Source organism: Parasteatoda tepidariorum, chromosome 1 (genome assembly GCF_043381705.1).
Source record: "Parasteatoda tepidariorum isolate YZ-2023 chromosome 1, CAS_Ptep_4.0, whole genome shotgun sequence".
In the NCBI taxonomy this organism is placed as follows: Eukaryota; Metazoa; Arthropoda; class Arachnida; order Araneae; family Theridiidae; genus Parasteatoda; species Parasteatoda tepidariorum.
Window position 1 is genome coordinate 9,968,036 of NC_092204.1, and position 17,973 is coordinate 9,986,008.

General features: G+C 28.2%; 2 protein-coding genes across 7 annotated transcripts in view; one reads left to right on the forward strand and one right to left on the reverse strand.

Moving 5' to 3' along the window:
• Positions 1 to 12,348, forward strand: part of LOC110282901 (very long chain fatty acid elongase 7) — a 45,629-nt gene extending 33,281 nt beyond the window's left edge. For all 3 annotated transcript variants that reach the window (XM_043047530.2, XM_071186067.1, XM_071186095.1), the window contains exons 5-8: positions 86 to 142; positions 2,971 to 3,076; positions 4,411 to 4,547; positions 8,287 to 12,348. In XM_043047530.2, the coding sequence (XP_042903464.1) occupies positions 86 to 142; positions 2,971 to 3,076; positions 4,411 to 4,547; positions 8,287 to 8,547 (561 nt within the window). In that variant the 3' untranslated portion in view covers positions 8,548 to 12,348. The remainder of the gene's footprint in view (positions 1 to 85; positions 143 to 2,970; positions 3,077 to 4,410; positions 4,548 to 8,286) is intronic.
• Positions 12,349 to 15,398: 3,050 nt separating this feature from the next.
• LOC107454138 (uncharacterized) overlaps positions 15,399 to 17,973 on the reverse strand; it is a 28,935-nt gene continuing 26,360 nt past the window's right edge. For all 4 annotated transcript variants that reach the window (XM_016071209.3, XM_016071210.3, XM_016071211.4 and 1 more), the window contains exon 6: positions 15,399 to 17,027. In XM_016071209.3, the coding sequence (XP_015926695.1) occupies positions 16,873 to 17,027 (155 nt within the window). In that variant the 3' untranslated portion in view covers positions 15,399 to 16,872. The remainder of the gene's footprint in view (positions 17,028 to 17,973) is intronic.

Sequence of the window (17,973 nt, forward strand, 5' to 3'; positions counted from 1 at the left end):
TAAATTGACTTAATTTAAATATTTGTACAAAAATTGATATTTGCAAAATTTTATTATTTTCAATAACATTATTTTTTCTTTCTAGATGCTGTTCACCTGTTATGTTTATTACCTTAGTAAATTTGTAGAATTCTTCGATACAGTAAGTCATTCCCGCTCGCCATCAGTTTCTTTATTTGCGAATTATTAATTGTTGTTACCTTAAAGTATAGTATATCGAACAATATTAGAATTCACTGGTCTTTTACCTACTTTTTTCTTCGATTTATACACCAATCATACCAATAAGTTGATAAGTAATTTTCTTTTTTTTTTTACATCGCTATCATTAGCATAAAAAAGTTAAAAAGGTAATTCCGCATCTCGATATTTTTACAGCATAAAAATTATTAAAATAACGTCCCTTTTTAAGAGGTGTAAAAAATACAAAGGCATGAAAGAAATAACAATAATAAAATACCCAGTTTATGGACATTTTTATTGCTTTTAAATCATAATACTTGGCCTATTTTTAGACTAGTCTTTTTAGTCCTTTCTTTAAAAACCCATTCATTTTTGGAATTATAAGCCACTCAACTTCAACAGTTAAGTAATATATCATCATTTTTAACCAGCCATGACTTAATGAATGTCTTTTAAAAACTTTTTTAAAAAGGTCGAACTAAAACTTATGCCATCTAAGTTACACATCCTTCCATTCAATCATCTACAGTTCCTGACCTAATTATTAGACACACTATAAGATTCTATGTAAAATCTTAATTATCAGATATTGCTATACAGGTTCATTGTTTTTATATGACTGAAACCGGTTTGTACTTGTTTACGCTCGTGTATAGATTGGTTAAATTAGACGATAAAATAAATTAGACGATAAATATAGAATACTTAAAAATAGTAGAATACTTATTATTTCAGGTATTATATTAGTATATAATAATAATTAGACAAATTATTAGACTCACTGTAATGTTTTAATAATTACATGTTTTGCACGAGTTTGTATGCAAAACTTTTATATTTAAACATACATGTAATGGGTTTTTATTCAGGAGATTTTTTATATACTTCCTATTTGTATTTATTTTTAACATATTGCATTACAATGTTAACCAATTGATACACGAACGTAAGCAAGTGCAAACCAGTTTCACCCTCGTAGAAACAATAAAGCTGTGTAGTATCACCAGATAATTTAGATTTAAGAAAACTACAGTGTGTCTAATAATTTGATCGAATTATTACAGCATGATAGTATAATACCTGATGTAATAAATATTTTATATTTATATAATATGTAGTCTAATTTATCCAATCGTTGAATTTGTATTATAATCGCCTCCTTTAACCAATTGAGGCATGAACGTAAACAAGTGTAAATTGGTTTCAGTCACATAAAAACAGTAAAGCTGTATAGTATCAACTGATAATTACCATTTATTTTATTAAAGACTGTAAAAAAATTTTAAATTTTATGGTACTAAAAATAATTAAGATAATGTTTTTTAATTATATTTACTAAAAATTAAAGATTTTATAAGTTTATGAAAAGAGAAATAAAAAATCGGAAAGTAAAAGCTAAATATGCCGATTTACCCGCACAATATCTAGGTATAGATCAAAAGGGCATTTCGCATTCATTTAATCTTTTGATTAGTTCCTTGATTGTACCTTGCTTCAGAATTAATTAGTTCCTTGATTCGGATTTCGGAATTTCGGTGATAAAAGAGATTAACGATTTTTTTCCAAAATAAATTACCATTTATTTTATTAAAGAAAGTAAAAAACTTTTAAATTTTAAAATAAAATAAAAAAAAAATGAGATAATGTTTTTTAATTATATTTACTAAAAATTAAAGATTTTATAAGTTTATAAAAGGAGAAATAAAAAATCGGAAAGTAAAAGTTAAATATGCCGATTTACCCGCACAATATCTAGGTAAAAATCAAAAGGGCATTTCGCATTCATTTCATCTTTTGATTAGTTCCTTGATTCGGATTTTGGAATTTCGGTAAAAATAGATTAACGATTTTTTTCCAAAATAAATTACCATTTTTTTTATTAAAGACTGTAAAGACTTTTAAATTTTGAAATAAAATAAAAAAATTGAGATAATGCCTTTTAATTATATCTTCTAAAAATTAAAGATTTTATGAGTTTATGAAAAGAGAAATAAAAAATCGGAAAGTAAAAGCTAAATATGCCGATTTACCCGCAGAATATAGGTATAGATCAAAAGGGCATTTCGCATTCATTTAATCTTTTGATTAGTTCCTTGATTGTACCTTGCTTCAGAATTAATTAGTTCCTTGATTCGGATTTTGGAATTTCGATGATAAAATAGATTAACGATTTTTTTCCAAAATAAATTGCCATTTATTTTATTAAAGACTGTAAAAAAAATTTTAAATTTAAAAAAAAAAAAAAAAAAAATTAGATAATGTTTTTTAATTATATCTACTGAAAATTAAAGATTTTATAAGTTTATGAAAAGAGAAATAAAAAATCGGAAATAAAAGCTAAATATGCCGATTTACCCGCACAATATCTAGGTATAGATCAAAAGGGCATTTCGCATTCATTTAATCTTTTGATTAGTTCCTTAATTGTACCTTGCTTCAGAATTAATTAGTTCCTTGATTCGGATTTTGGAATTTCGGTGATAAAATAGATTAACGATTTTTTTCCAAAATAAATTACCATTTATTTTATTAAAGACTGTAAAAAACTTTTAAATTTTGAAATAAAATAAAAAAATTGAGATAATGCTTTCTAATTATATCTTCTAAAAATTAAAGATTTTATGAGTTTATGAAAAGATAAATAAAAAATCGGAAAGTAAGAGCTAAATAGGCCGATTTACACGCAAACTTATCTTGGTATGCGTATTACATAACTATACAATGCTCTTTTATTCAATGTTAAATGATGTGTATAATATAAAAATGAAACTGAAATTTTTTTTCCAGATATTTATCATCCTTCGAAAAAAATATTCTCAGATTTCTTTCCTTCATGTTTTTCATCATGCCATTGTTCCAGTAACATCATGGTACGGAGTTAAGTATGCAGGAGGTAAGGAATGATATATTGCTTCTTATTGAATTAAATGTTTGATCGATTATTAGTGATTGATGATTGTAATTATACTCCAGGATAAATTATAATATGTTACATTAGATAATTTAACATTATGTACACCTCACCTCGTAAATAAGTTTTCTCACATTTCGTGTTTTAAAATTTTTTTTTCTCTTAAGGTGGAAAATGTATGCCAGTTCTTAATAATACTGCCACTTGAAAATATTAGCAAGCCTGTTTGGTGAAACCAAGCAAATTTACTGCAGAGTGTGTGTTTTCAGTGGCGCCATCTATGGCCCAAGGATATGACTATAGCCACACACACGTCACAACCCGTTTATAGGGCAGACCCATTCATGCATCCATTTATTCATTCACAGATTGTGAAATAAATAGACACGTTAGTTAAAGTATATAACAGATGAAAAATTTCGTACATTACCTAGTTATTCTATGAAATAACTAATGATAGACAGTTAAAGTGAAAAATAAGCAATTTCAAAGTTATTTTATAACAAACAATGATCATAAATAGCTAAATAGCTCTAAAAATAAGTTTTATCTTGATCGAGGATGATTAATTGACACACTATGAAAGATGGAATTGGATGACACACTATGAAAAATGGAATGATTTATTCCTTATTTTAGTCTGTTATTTAAATTACAACGTTTACCTATTTTGAATGTTTTTTTATTATTTTTTATTGTTGTAATAAAATTAATAACATTTTTTCCTGATTATTATGGGTTTTATTAAATAATTTTTCAGAATAAATTTTTTTCAATAGTTTTTCTCATAGATGGCAGCACTGATATGCTACTTGCTTCAATTTTTTCCGATCAAATATATATTTTTTAATTTAATTTTATTCAATTCAAGCTTCAAGCTCAACTTTAAAGATTTTGCTTCTTCGTGAAATTTGTTAACTGTTAAATTAATATTTTACTTTTAAACCTAAACCACATTTTGCTACAAGGCGGTAAGTTTGGTTTCTGCTTACTTTTACTTCATGCTCTTTTTTAACTGAATTTCTTAGCGATATCGACACATATAAATAATAATTATCTTAAGATCGATGTTCTTTATTCATCAGAAATATCGTATTAAATTATAAAGATGTGTCTTGAGGAAGACTTTTGGTTTTTCCCAGTAATAGTTTTCTATTTATATTATTTTATTTTTATATTATTGTAATAATTGTGTTTATATATATATATATATATAAATAAACAAAATTTTTTTTCAATAATTATTAGTTTAAAATTTTTTATAAGTGAAATGTATGTTTTGTGAAGTTTAAATATATTTTTTCTTCCTTTTTAAGGTGGTTACACTACAATTCTACCTTTATTAAATACATTTGTACACATTTGGATGTATTCATATTACGCCTTATCAGCGTTTGGGCCTTCAGTACAGAAATACATCTGGTGGAAAAAACATTTAACAAAACTTCAATTGGTAAGAAATAAGTAATGTCTAACTATGATTTTATAATATATACAGTCGCTGACCAAATTATTAGACGCACTATTAGATTCTATGCAAAATATTAATTATCAGGTGATACTAAAACAGCTTTATTCTTTTTACTCGGATGAAACTGGCTTGCACTTGCTTACGCTCCTGTTTTAATTAGTCAAAATTAGGCGTCATATAATAAAAATTTGACGATTAGATAAATTAGACGATATATCAGATAAAAACAGAATGTTAATTATATCAGGTATTATATTAGTATATTATAATAATTAGACCAAATTATTCGACGCACTGTAGTGTTTTAATAATTGCATGCTTTGCACGACTTTATTTGCAATACTTTTGGTCAATGGGTTTTTATTTAGGAGAATTTTTATATACAGTACAGAACCCGTTATCCGGAAATCAGAAAACCGGAAAACCAAAAAACCGGAACGAAATTCGATAAATTTTCTCGCCATTTTTTTTAAACAAAATTTTTTTTCCTCATAAGATTTTACGATTTTTCTTTCTTTTCTTAAAGATGTTTACCTTACAATCATTTTGGAAATAATCATTAGTGTATTACTTCATCGTTTTTTCTTATTTTTAAGATTATTTCCAATTTTTTTTTTTTAGTTGGGTTTAACAATAAAAAAAAGGCTTTTTGTAGCGATTCAGAAAACCGGAAAAATCAGTTATCCGGAATAGCGATGGTCCCGACCGTTCCGGATAATCGGTTCCATACTACTTCCTATTTGCATTAATATATTATTTTTTTTAACGTATTGTATTACAATGTTAACTAATTGATACGCGAACATAAACAAGTACAAACCGGTTTCAGTCGCGTAAAAACAATTAAAGTGTAAAGATATAACCGAAAACGCAAAAANTCTTCTTTTTAAGATTATTTACAATTTTTTTTTTTTAGTTGGGTTTAACAATAAAAAAAATGCTTTTTGTAGCGATTCAGAAAACCGGAAAAATCAGTTATCCGGAATAGCGATGGTCCCGACCGTTCCGGATAATCGGTTCCATACTACTTCCTATTTGCATTAATATATTATTTTTTTTTAACGTATTGCATTACAATGTTAACTAATTGATACACGAACGTAAACAAATGCAAACCGGTTTCAGTCACATAAAAACAATAAAGCTGTATAGTATCACCTGGCAATTGAGATTTTACAGAGAATCTTATAGTGCGTCTAATAATTTGGTCAGAGGCTGTAGCTTAAACCAAAATTGATCTTGATTGCAGCCACCTGTATGTCCATTACCTAAATTTAATCTGTCAGAGCATCTAGGCTGCAGCGACAAACCTGAAAAAACAAACTAATCGTTTATGTTCGATAACATACTATTAAATTTCAACATAAAGAAAAATGTTCTAGTTGCCATGGAAACAGGAGAATAAATGAAATTATATCTAGGAAATTATAAATTAATTGAAAATTTTATGTGTTATGAGCGTTTTTTTATTGTTGAGGTCTCTGGGATTAAATCCAGAAAAATGGCAAAAGGTTTTAAACTTGAATGAATGATATAGGATTGAATAAAATATTTATTCACTGGCAAAGGGTTTTAAACTTGAATGAATGATATAGGATTGAATAAAATATTTATTCACTGGCAAAAGGTTTTAAACTTGAATGAATGATATAGGATTGAATAAAATATTTATTCACTGCAAGAAAATCGTCTTTCATTTTCATTTTTTCGAACAACCAGATAAATTTGGAATTAAAACGAAGTTTACTATCAATACCAAATTTAAGAAGACGGGAAAGTATGGGGGAGGGTAAATAAAGTGCTCTTTTTAAGAGCTTAATAAATTCTAAGATGAAAAATACAGAATAAAGAAAAGCAGAAAATAAAATTGTTAATCTTCAATTTTATTATTTAAAAAAAATCTTTGGTTTTGCACCAAAAATTATGAAATCAAATATGCGTGGAACTTACAAAAATCGTGTTGATATAGTCTTAGATAATTTTACAAGTCTTGTGTTCATTTCACACAATGTTTATCTTAAAATGTTCTTTAAGATTTTCTTATAAGATTTTTGAAGAAAGTATAAGAAAATTCAGTGTTTTTAAAATAACAATAAATAATTTCCGCCTTTTCAGTCTTGGCAGCACATTTCTAAATATTCTTCATATAATAAAATACACAATACCTGGAAAATGAAATGAGATTATGTAAACTCAATTTCTAAAAATATCACACAATATTTTATATCTTACTTTTTTATGAAAATAATGGAAAATTAATTTTTTAAAAAAGTTTACATTTAAAGATTAGTAGTAATGTATATTTTCTGCTTTTTGATTTTCTCAAGTAATTTTAATATTTAGGTTATAACATAACATCAAAAATGCTTTAAACGTAAATCTGATTTACAAAATGCTTCAAAAAATGTTATAAATTTATAATTAAGGAGTATAAACAATACAGCCAATGGCCATTTAAAAACATACAGACCATGGCCAAATTATTAGACAAGCTATGAGATTTTATGTAAAATTTTAATTATCAGGTGATACTATACAGCATTATTGTTTTTACGCTGCTGAAATCGATTTACGCTTGTTTATGTTCATGTATCAATTAGTTAACATTGCAATGCAATACATTAAAAATATATACAAATAGGAAGTATATAAAAAATCTCCTGAATAAAAACCCATTACATGAATGTTTAAATATTAAAGTATTGCCTATAAACTCGTGCAAAACGTGTAATTTTTAAAACGATACAGTGCATCTAATAATTTGCTCTAATTATTATACTATACTAATATAATACCTGATGTAATAAATATTCTATATTTGTATAATATATCGTCTAAATTATAATATCCTCAAATTTATATTATGTATCGTCTTATTTAACCAATTGATATTCTAACGTAAACATGTGCGAACTGGTTTCAGTCACATAAAAACAATAAAGATGTATAGTATCACCTGGTAATTAAGAATTTACACTGAATCTTATAATGGGTCTAATAATTTGGTCTAATTATTAAAATATACCAATATAATACCTGATATAATAAATATTCTATATTTATATAATATATCGTCTAATTTATCCATTCGTAGAATTTATATTATATATTGTCTAATTTCACCAATTAATACACTAACGCAACCAAGTGCAAACAGGCTACAGTCACGTAAAAACAATAAAGCTGTATTGTATCACCTGATAATCAAGATTTAACACAGAATCTTGTATAGCGTCGAATAATTTGGTCTAATTATTATAATATACTAATATAATACCAGATATAATAAATATTTTATCCTTATGTAATATATCGTCTAATTTATCCAATCGTCGGATTTATATTATATATCGTCTCATTTAAGTAATTGATACACGAACGTAAACAAGTACAAACCGGTTACAGTCACGTAAAAACAATAAAGCTGTATTGAATCACCTGATAATTAAGATTTAACACAGAATCTTGTATAGCGTCGAATAATCACCTGATAATTAAGATTTAACACAGAATCTTATAGTGCGTCCAATAATTCGGCCAGGGACTTTATGCATTAATACGATAACTATATAATTAATATGTATTTATTTGTTTCGTTTCGTTGTAGTAGTCTTACCTCGTAATGTTGTTTTTGCATTAAACTTATTATCTTCGTTTCGGAATTAGTGTTAAACATGATTTTTCCATATTAAAACAAATGCATGTTCTGAATATTTTTCAGCTCCAGTTTACAATTGTGATGACGTCGCTGGCGCAGATGGCACTTTTCCCTCCAGAAAATTGCAACGTTCGAAATTTTGCCGTCTGGATAGTTCTTGGGCAAGCGATAATCTTTTTCGTTCTCTTTGTGCACTTCTATTTAACTTCCTACGGTAAGAAAACGGATAAAAATATCAAAGCAAGTAGTAACACTAACGGAGTGCAAAAGACGGAACAGACGAACGGATGCCATCAAGTGCAATCCTCTCACAAAACAAAGTAGAAGAATTTATATACAGATCTATAGTTTATCTCTTTCTCGAAATTCCAGGAAAGAGTTAAGATATTACTACAATGTCTTTCAAGTGCAAAACAAAATAAATTGAAAATCTAAATGTAGAGCCGATGTTAAAAACGTGTTCGGAGAAACTCAATTTTCAAGCCTCATTTTACATTTCCTGACCAAACTATTAGAGGCACTATAAGATTCTATGTAAAATCTTAATTATTTGGTGATACTATACGGCTTTATTGTTTTTGAGAGGCTGAAACTGGTTTTCAATTGTTTACGTTCGTGTATTAATTGGTTAACATTGTAATGAAATATGTTAAAAATAAATACAAATAGGAAGTATATAAAAGATCTCCTGAATAATAACTCATTACATGTATGTTTAAATATAAAAGTATTGCATTTAAACTCGTGTAAAACATGTATTATTAAAAAACTACAGTGAGTTTAATAATTTGTCTAATTATTATAATATACTAATATAATATCTGATATTAAAAACAGTCTATATCTATATAATATATCGTCTAGCTTATTTAATCGGAATAATAACTCATTACATGTATGTTTAAATATAAAAGTATTGCATTTAAACTCGTGCAAAACATGTATTATTAAAAATCTACAGTGAGTTTAATAATTTGTCTAAATGTTATAATATACTAATATAATATCTGATATTAAAAACAGTCTATATCTATATAATATATCGTCTAGCTTATTTAATCGGAATAATAACTCATTACATGTATGTTTAAATATAAAAGTATTGCATTTAAACTCGTGCAAAACATGTATTATTAAAAATCTACAGTGAGTTTAATAATTTGTCTAAATGTTATAATATACTAATATAATATCTGATATTAAAAACAGTCTATATCTATATAATATATCGTCTAGCTTATTTAATCGGAATAATAACTCATTACATGTATGTTTAAATATAAAAGTATTGCATTTAAACTCGTGCAAAACATGTATTATTAAAAATCTACAGTGAGTTTAATAATTTGTCTAAATGTTATAATATACTAATATAATATCTGATATTAAAAACAGTCTATATCTATATAATATATCGTCTAGCTTATTTAATCGGAATAATAACTCATTACATGTATGTTTAAATATAAAAATATTGGATATAAACTCGTGCAAAACATGTATTATTAAAAAACTACAGTGAGTTTAATAATTTGTCTAATTGTTATAATATACTAATAAAATATCTGATATTATAAATAGTCTATATCTATATAATATATTGTCTAGTTTATCCAATCATCGAATTTATATTATATATCGACTAATTTAACCCATTGATACACGAAAGTAAACAAGTGCAAACCTGTTTCAGTCCCGTAAAAACAATCCATAAGCTGTATAGTATCACCTGATAATTAAGATTTTACATAGAATCTTATAATGCGTCTAATAATTTGGTCAGGGTCTGTAGGTGTAACTCTAATTGAATACGAAAATTGGAAATCTAATTGAAAAAAAGTATGTTTCTTCAGAGAAATTACATATTTGTGTTCGATTTCGTATTTTAAAATATCGTCTGCACTAATTAATTAACATATTTGAGGTAACCCTTTCAAACCTTTAAGACTGAGTCCTAGAACATGAAGATCCGATTATTGTATCAAAACGCTACTGAGGGTGGTCGGTTTTTCTTTTGGTGCACTGTACATCACGTCCCTTAAGAATATCATTTTTGATCCGGCATTGTATGATCAATATGCTACCTTTTAAAAGTTTTTCTTAACGTTTAACTGACACATCCGTATTTCTCGCTTTAAAAAAAAAAGCCCTCAGAAAGTAATTTGAGTTCTATTTTACAGCAGTTGTAAAAAACTCAAAATGAAGAAGCAAAAGTCAGGAATAAAAAATAAAAAAAAAGCTGCTGAAGCAAATCTGAAATACTTATAGTACCAAGTATTTAAAAAAAGTATTTAAGAGCAATTTGTGATTATTAAGCACGTTTTAACTGACGCTCTACTAATCAAGTTACTTTATTAGAAAGGAATTACTCCTCTGACTGTTCATTCTAAAATTTATTAAAGCAAAACAGAACATAATGTAGGAAGAATTCCCTCATTTTTATTTGCATTTAAAGAGGTATTCTTGCATTCAATACCACCATGTTCTATAATTGTATTTAATATCGAAAATACAGCGGATTCGGAAATTTATCATGCACTCTATTGACGAAAATGTTGTGGTTTCCTTAACCAAAGTTGAACTTGTTTGTAATCGTTTGTATACAAGCTTACACATCACGCAAATCCAATCTGATGGAATACCGCAAATTTTTCATTCTAAAATTTATATTTATTCTAAATTGATAAATATATATATATGTATATATATATATATATTATGTAATATGTAATACATAATATATATATGTGTAAGGTGGTATCAAAACTTTTAAAAGATTAGGATTTTAAAGTACAAGTTTTAAAAATACTTATAACTTTAAAATTTCATATTTGGCACCTAAGTTTAATACAAATTTTAAGGAATAAAGCATTATTGAATAAATGAAAAGATTCCGGGCACATAATTCTTAGATTGCTCAAAGAGGGAAACTAAAAATCTTTTCTTTAGTCGAAAAGGATACTTTAAGCTCATAATTTAATGTAATAGCACGGCAAATTCTAAAGCGCGAAAATTGCTCCATTAATTTTTCTTCAAGGTTACAACAGCTTCTTGTCAATTCTCTGCCTGGCCAGGTTAAATGTAAAAATTAATAGCACATTTCTATCTTCCTTGGCATGCCATTGTAAATAAAATATAAAATATGATGCTTATACGCTGTGCTAGATTTTGCTATGCTATATTTATAAACAGTTCTTTCAGAGCTTTAAGAATGCCTAAATAGCACTTGCTGCACTTTACTTCAGCAAAGATGAAACAAGAGGTTTCAAGTTCAAACCTTTTAATAGATAACGAGTATAATCGTTGGTTAAAAAAAGAATGTCATTACAGTGCCGGCAAAAAAAAAATCTTGATAAAACAAATGCAACAGTATTGAGTGCAAAATATTTTTTGGGGGAAAAGGTAAAACATAATGACAAAGTCAGTTGCACATCTAAAATGAAAAAAGTTTTTCTTTTTCTTTTTTGGCTAAAAAAAATCTTGACAGGGTCTTTAAAATTACGCACCAAAAAATTGAGTTTTTTTCCTTTCTTTCAAAGAAAAACTTAATTACAAGGTAATACAATTAAAAGTTTTTTTTGTGACGGCAAAACATTTTTAACAAGGCAAGACACGCATTATAACAATATGTCTTAAGAGTAAGGAAGAAAAAAAAACGAAAATATTGACATGGTCAGTACAACTACAAATGTGAAGATTTTTCTATCGGCACTGCAATCACAAGCCACATTTTCAGAATTTTAAAACACATAGTCTAGAAAAGTTAAGGATCAATATTAAAAATCTATATAAAAACGTTGTTTACTTGAATTAAACAGTCAGAGGGCTTAGCTTAGCAAGTAACAATTATTTTGTAACATACATTGTTAAAGAAAAAAAATTGCTTTATATTAATTTAAACTGTGAAGACTTTTTAATAATTTTTTATGGTACAAAATGCATTAGAGCAAAAATTTCTGTATATTTTTTGTAGTACTCAAGAATGTAGTTTTTATTATAGTTCACTTATATAAGGTTTTCTTTTAAAAATTTAAACTCTATTTATTTATTTATTCAGAATGTTCTTTTTTCCTGTTTGTGTTTTAATAAAATATTTTTCTATACCAAATAAAAGCAACACAATTATTCTTGTGTGCTGTGTTTTATTTTTTTCTAAATACATCCTTATCATTTGAATACATCATACAATATACACATAGAAAATAAAATATGGAAATTTCGAGTAACCCGCGGAGAGCGTTAATAATTTTCCTAAATTATTAAAATCTCTTCTTAAGAGAAGGCACTGAACTTATCGTTCTTAGTTATAATTATTAAAAACTTGCTGAATGCCCGTTCTCCGTACGGGGTGAAAAAAAAGTAAGCAATCACTTAATCAGTACTGAGGTACACTATGAAATCAAGCGCAAAACTGAAAAGCACATGCAAAACATCTATAAAAAAGCTAAAATGATTCCAGTTGCTTTTCATTTAATGTTTCGTCCTTGCTGATGACTTTACATTATTATATTAAACAAAAGACATTTTCGTAATTTTTCCCGTCAAAATGAAGATCAATTGTATCATTTGGCATGATACTATTGCTCGAGGCGAACTCATGATCGCAAAATTTACAGCAATCAAGTAATTCTTTTTGGTACTTATACTTTTAAAATGCTCACTGAAAACGCACTTCTTTCCACAATATCTATATTTTTAAACTGCACAGATTTGATGCAGGTTTCATAGGTACCAAATTCAATAATTGTAGTTATATTAGTATACTTGATACGCATTAAAATCGCATCAACATTGGCGCCGATAATAGTCTGACAATTTTTTACGTTTCTACTACACGAATTAGTATCCTTTTTTATTTTATATTTTATTTTATAACCGTCGTAGAACAGCTGACCCAATTATATAAGTTCACGACTACTAATGTTCAATTCCGTAGCCTTGTAATTTTGAGCCCAATCCAGAAGACAAGGGAACTCCTGGATCGAGTAATGGAAGAAATTTATCTTCGTGGAGAACTTTTTGATGGAGCTAACCCACATTTGCGTTACATGGAGAGGAAGACCAAGAGAACCTCCAACGGTTAGCCTGACGGCAAGGGGACTCCAACCCATGATCCGTCTACCACTGAGGATATTTCACATCAGCACTGTGGTCGGTGCAAGACGGATGCGGAATTCGTATCAACTGGGATTCGGACCCAGTTCGCTGCATTGGAAGGCCAATGCTCTATCCCTTGAGCTATCACAATTCTGCTTTTTAGTACATAGCTTATTTTTTTTAATTTCAATTAGTAACTATTAACAAAGTTAATGATAGATTGGCACCAGTAATAGTAGGGCAATTTTTTACGGTTCCCCGAAACGAATAAGTTTCTATTTTCCGTTAACTTTGCTTTTTAGTTTCGAGAATATTATTTATTTCAATTAGAACCTACTACCAAAAATAATTATGACATCATGGGTGTCAATAATTGCATGTCGATACTTTACACTTCTTCTAAATGTATTAGTGCTTATTTCTCCATTTATTTTGTGTTACAGTACACAATTTTTTTATGCCACATACCGTTGATTTTAGGGCCGGGATAGCCTGGTTGGTAGGGCGCTAAGCCCATGTCCAAGAGTTCGTGAGTCCGAAAACTCCCCGTGTAGTAAATGATGACTGATGCACGTTAAATCTGTCGAGTCACAAAGTCCTCCATGTTCCCATAACAAATCATCCCTCTGGGAGTATACTGATCCTGGAGTTTCCTTGTCTTCTGGATTGCTTCAAAAGTACAAGGCTACGGAGTTGAACATTAGTAGTCGTAAACCCAAAAATTGGGTCGGCTGTTCATCGACGATTATAAAATAAATAAAATACCTTTGATTTTAAACTATTTAATTTTATATAAATACCTTTTTAAATAACAACGAGAAACAAAATGAACATGTGGTTTCATATAATAATGGAAATGTTAATTTCGTGACGTAATCCACCTATACTACCAGGTTCACTTTGATCATTGAAATTACCTGACAAACTGAAAAAAAAAAAAAAAAACAATTTAGTTAAACAAACAATTTAGTTAGCAAACAAACTTAGTTCAAATGACGCTCCATTAAATCTGAGTACATCGCTCATCCTATTAGTTGTTCTTCTGGTATAGCGTACCACACAGAGCAGATCCCCACGTTAGTTACTAATTCGAGAAGCTGGATGTCTCTTTTCCATATTATTTGCTTTGGCAGGTATATGATTGACCAGTTTCATTGAAAAAACAAGAGTGTTTTAGCATATCTTTAATTTTTAAATGTAGAGAAAAGAAAACTCGAATATTTAAGAAACTAATGTGTAAGCATAAGGGAAAAGTCAGTGTGTCATTAAATTAAATACTTTTGGTCAATACATTTTTGAAAAAATACTATGGAATTTCAATGATGAAGTTTCAAATATATTTTTATTAAACTAAATCTAATTATATTTTAAGATTTTGGAAGGCTAATTGATCTAGACCAGGGGTTTCCAACTTACACGAGGCCGGGGGGCGCAATTAAAAACACTAGTAAAATGGCGGGCCGCAACTTTATTAAAATTTTATGTAGGACTCTTTTATGTTTGAAGGAGCATTAAGTATTACTGTCAGAGTTTTATCAAGTTGTACAAAACAAAAGTATTGAATTATAAATTAAAATAAGAAGTGGATTTTTAAAAATATTTAATTGCATATTAAAAAATTCCGGCTACAATAACTTTCACCTATGTGTTAAACAATTAATGTGCAACAGACATCAAATTGTTAAGATATAAAACTTAAAAGCATTTAAAACCCATATAGCTTTTTTACGAAATTTGTCCACAAAAAATGACGACTAATATATTTTAGTTCGCGGGCAACAAAAAAAGGCTCAGCGGGCCGCCAGTTGGTAACCACTGATCTACACTCTAACAAACTGGGAAGGGTCGCGTTATCCCGTTCCCACAATGTTATCCTTTCTAGTGTATAAAGAACATGAAAATATGTACATTTGTGAGTTTTAGCTAAAATTTTGTGTTTTATATTCAGGGCCTTCTCTATATTATTTTTAATAACAATTAGGATTTTATGTACTCTTGCACTGCTTTTCGAATATTATCAATTCACAAGTGACATATTCAGCAAACTAATCGAAAGCAATAATGAATACAATACAGAAAACACTTAGAGTAAAAATTTTATTTCAAAAAAATATTGATATTTCCAAAACTGGAATAATCTAAACATTTATACTCTCAAAAGATTTCAATAACTGTACATGTAAAACAAAATGGAATGATATCAGTTTTCAGTTTCAATTCAGAGCTGAAATTTAACTGAATAAAATTGTAAGAACAGAACATTTATTTTTTCAATAAAAACAAATATCATGCTTTTAGGTCATTAGGAAGACATACATTTGAAGACAAAATTATTAAAATGGAATCATAATATTGTCATTGGGGTTATAGGTTATAAGTTCCATATTTCAATTCAAGTATGAGGAAACATGATTTAGATTTTAAACTGTAGAAAAAATCACCCAAGACTAGGAGATCTGATGCGGACATGCATTTACAGAAGAATTAAAAATGTAATTGCGAAAGAGAATTATATAATTTTGCGCACACTCACAAAAAAAATTAGTTCAACGTTGTTTCGTAATATTTGTACATTGAACCATAAAAATCACATAAGTAAAATGTAAACTCTGAATCATGTTTCTATTCAAGTCCAATCGTAGCAGCATGTAATCAAGTTTGAAAAGGAAATTTTGTTTCTATTTTGTGAAGCCCGAGCTGAGTTCGTTTCTACTTTAGGATACTTAATTCACTATTTTCCTAAAAGATGGCGTCAGTGGTCCTAGCTTTTCACTGATTATGACAGTCGAGGGAGGGAAAATGTAGGTAAGGGTTTCGGGATATACCATACTGTAAAAGATTTCTAAAATTTATGTACTGAAAATCATAATGCTGTGTTTTCATATTATATTACACTAGTAATATTATATTTAGCTTCAAAATTTTGTCCAATTTGCTCTAGTTGAATATGATGTGTGTGTGTAATCCATTACTTTTTAATGCAAAAATGATAAATACAGTAGTTATTGCATTTAAAATTTTTGTAATAAAAAACCATTTTCCAACTTTTATAATAATACATAGAACAAAATTAAAAAGTCAAAAACATTTTCCATTTTTGGTCCATTTTTTTTGAAATATATGTCACTATTAAGAGGTTAAATATATGATAGGTGTAAAACTGCATCAGTATAATATTTGAAAAAAAAATAGAGTGTAACTGACTATAGACTGTTACTATGTTTAAGGCGATAGTTCATAGGAGTAACTATGCGAGAATTTGAAGTCGCAGCGCTTTTGGACTAAATTAGAAGACCAGAAACTCTCAATTCGTAACGCTGTCTCTGTTAATTTCTTTCAGAAATGAAGTTCATACATTTTTTTGCAAGCAATTCACGTTATTTTATGCTATACTTATCGTTTCAATCAATCAGGATCAGGGAAAAGTTTCTAAAGCAAAACTGGCACCAAGTTCATCGCCTTGAGAAAGATATTGAAGAGGAGGTTTAAAATAAGTTATGAACAAGACCAGAAAATATGATCAACTATTAGTAAAAGTGTGATTCGTAAATTCTACTTTTTCTTTGGTGGTACATTTTGTGCAAAATGACCGACAAAATTTCCTTTGGGATCGTAGTTGGCAACCACAAGAATTTTTCCTGATTTGCTTCGAGCCCAGGCAACTCCTAGCTTCTGACTCTCTTTCCAAACAACCTGTGTAAAATGACCTAAAAAATAAATAAAAAGAAAAACAAAATCAACAAAGAAGTTGTCATTGTCTTATTACGATCACTGTTACTCATTGGTCAAATGCTTTTTCTTTCTGGATTGACTCCGTTAAACATTTCAATATCATGGGTTGCAAAACCTGTCTCAATTGATGTTTGCCGTCGGATTGATTTTCATATCCTGCCTATGTACGTGTTTCAAGACGTCACAAAATACTGTTCCTTCTTCAGCATTCATATTTATATTAAAATCACCGTCAAGCCAGTAGTTATACGTCAATAATAAAAAGAATATAAAAATTTTTGCTCATGAAACTAAAAAGAAAAACATCTGCGGTCGCCATAGCAACGCAATGACGTCGCATGCGAACTGTTTACTATTACTCTTTAACACAGTTTGAAAAGTGTGTGGACGCCATCAAATCCAAACCAAGACCCATTTTTCCAATGTGTAATCTATACATAATAATAAAAGCGGCTGTGTGTGTGTCTGTCTGTCTGTAATCACAATATATCGCCCCAGAAGCCTCGCCCAGGCACGAAACTTGACACAAAATTGTGTTTTGACATAATGAAGAAGTATTTTTTTTCTTTTTCAAAAATTTGGATTAGTTTTTTAGTTATCAGTCATTTTGTAAGAAAATCTATGCTTTTTCGTCTTCAAATAAGAGCCATATTAAAAAAACTATTAAAAAATGCATATCTCTTATAAATGTATGCTAATGCGAGCCTTACAATTGAAATATTAAATTTCGACAACTTAAACCAATAATATACGAAGGAATTAATAATTTAATTGTAAGGTTCGCATTTGTTTACATTTATCAAAGTGGAGAAAAGTTTAACTTTTGTATTAAAAATGTGGCAACACATTCCATACGTAAATAGAACGCTTTGCTTTGATTTATTTGTCGATGTTCATAATTGTTATTATAAGTTTTTCTTC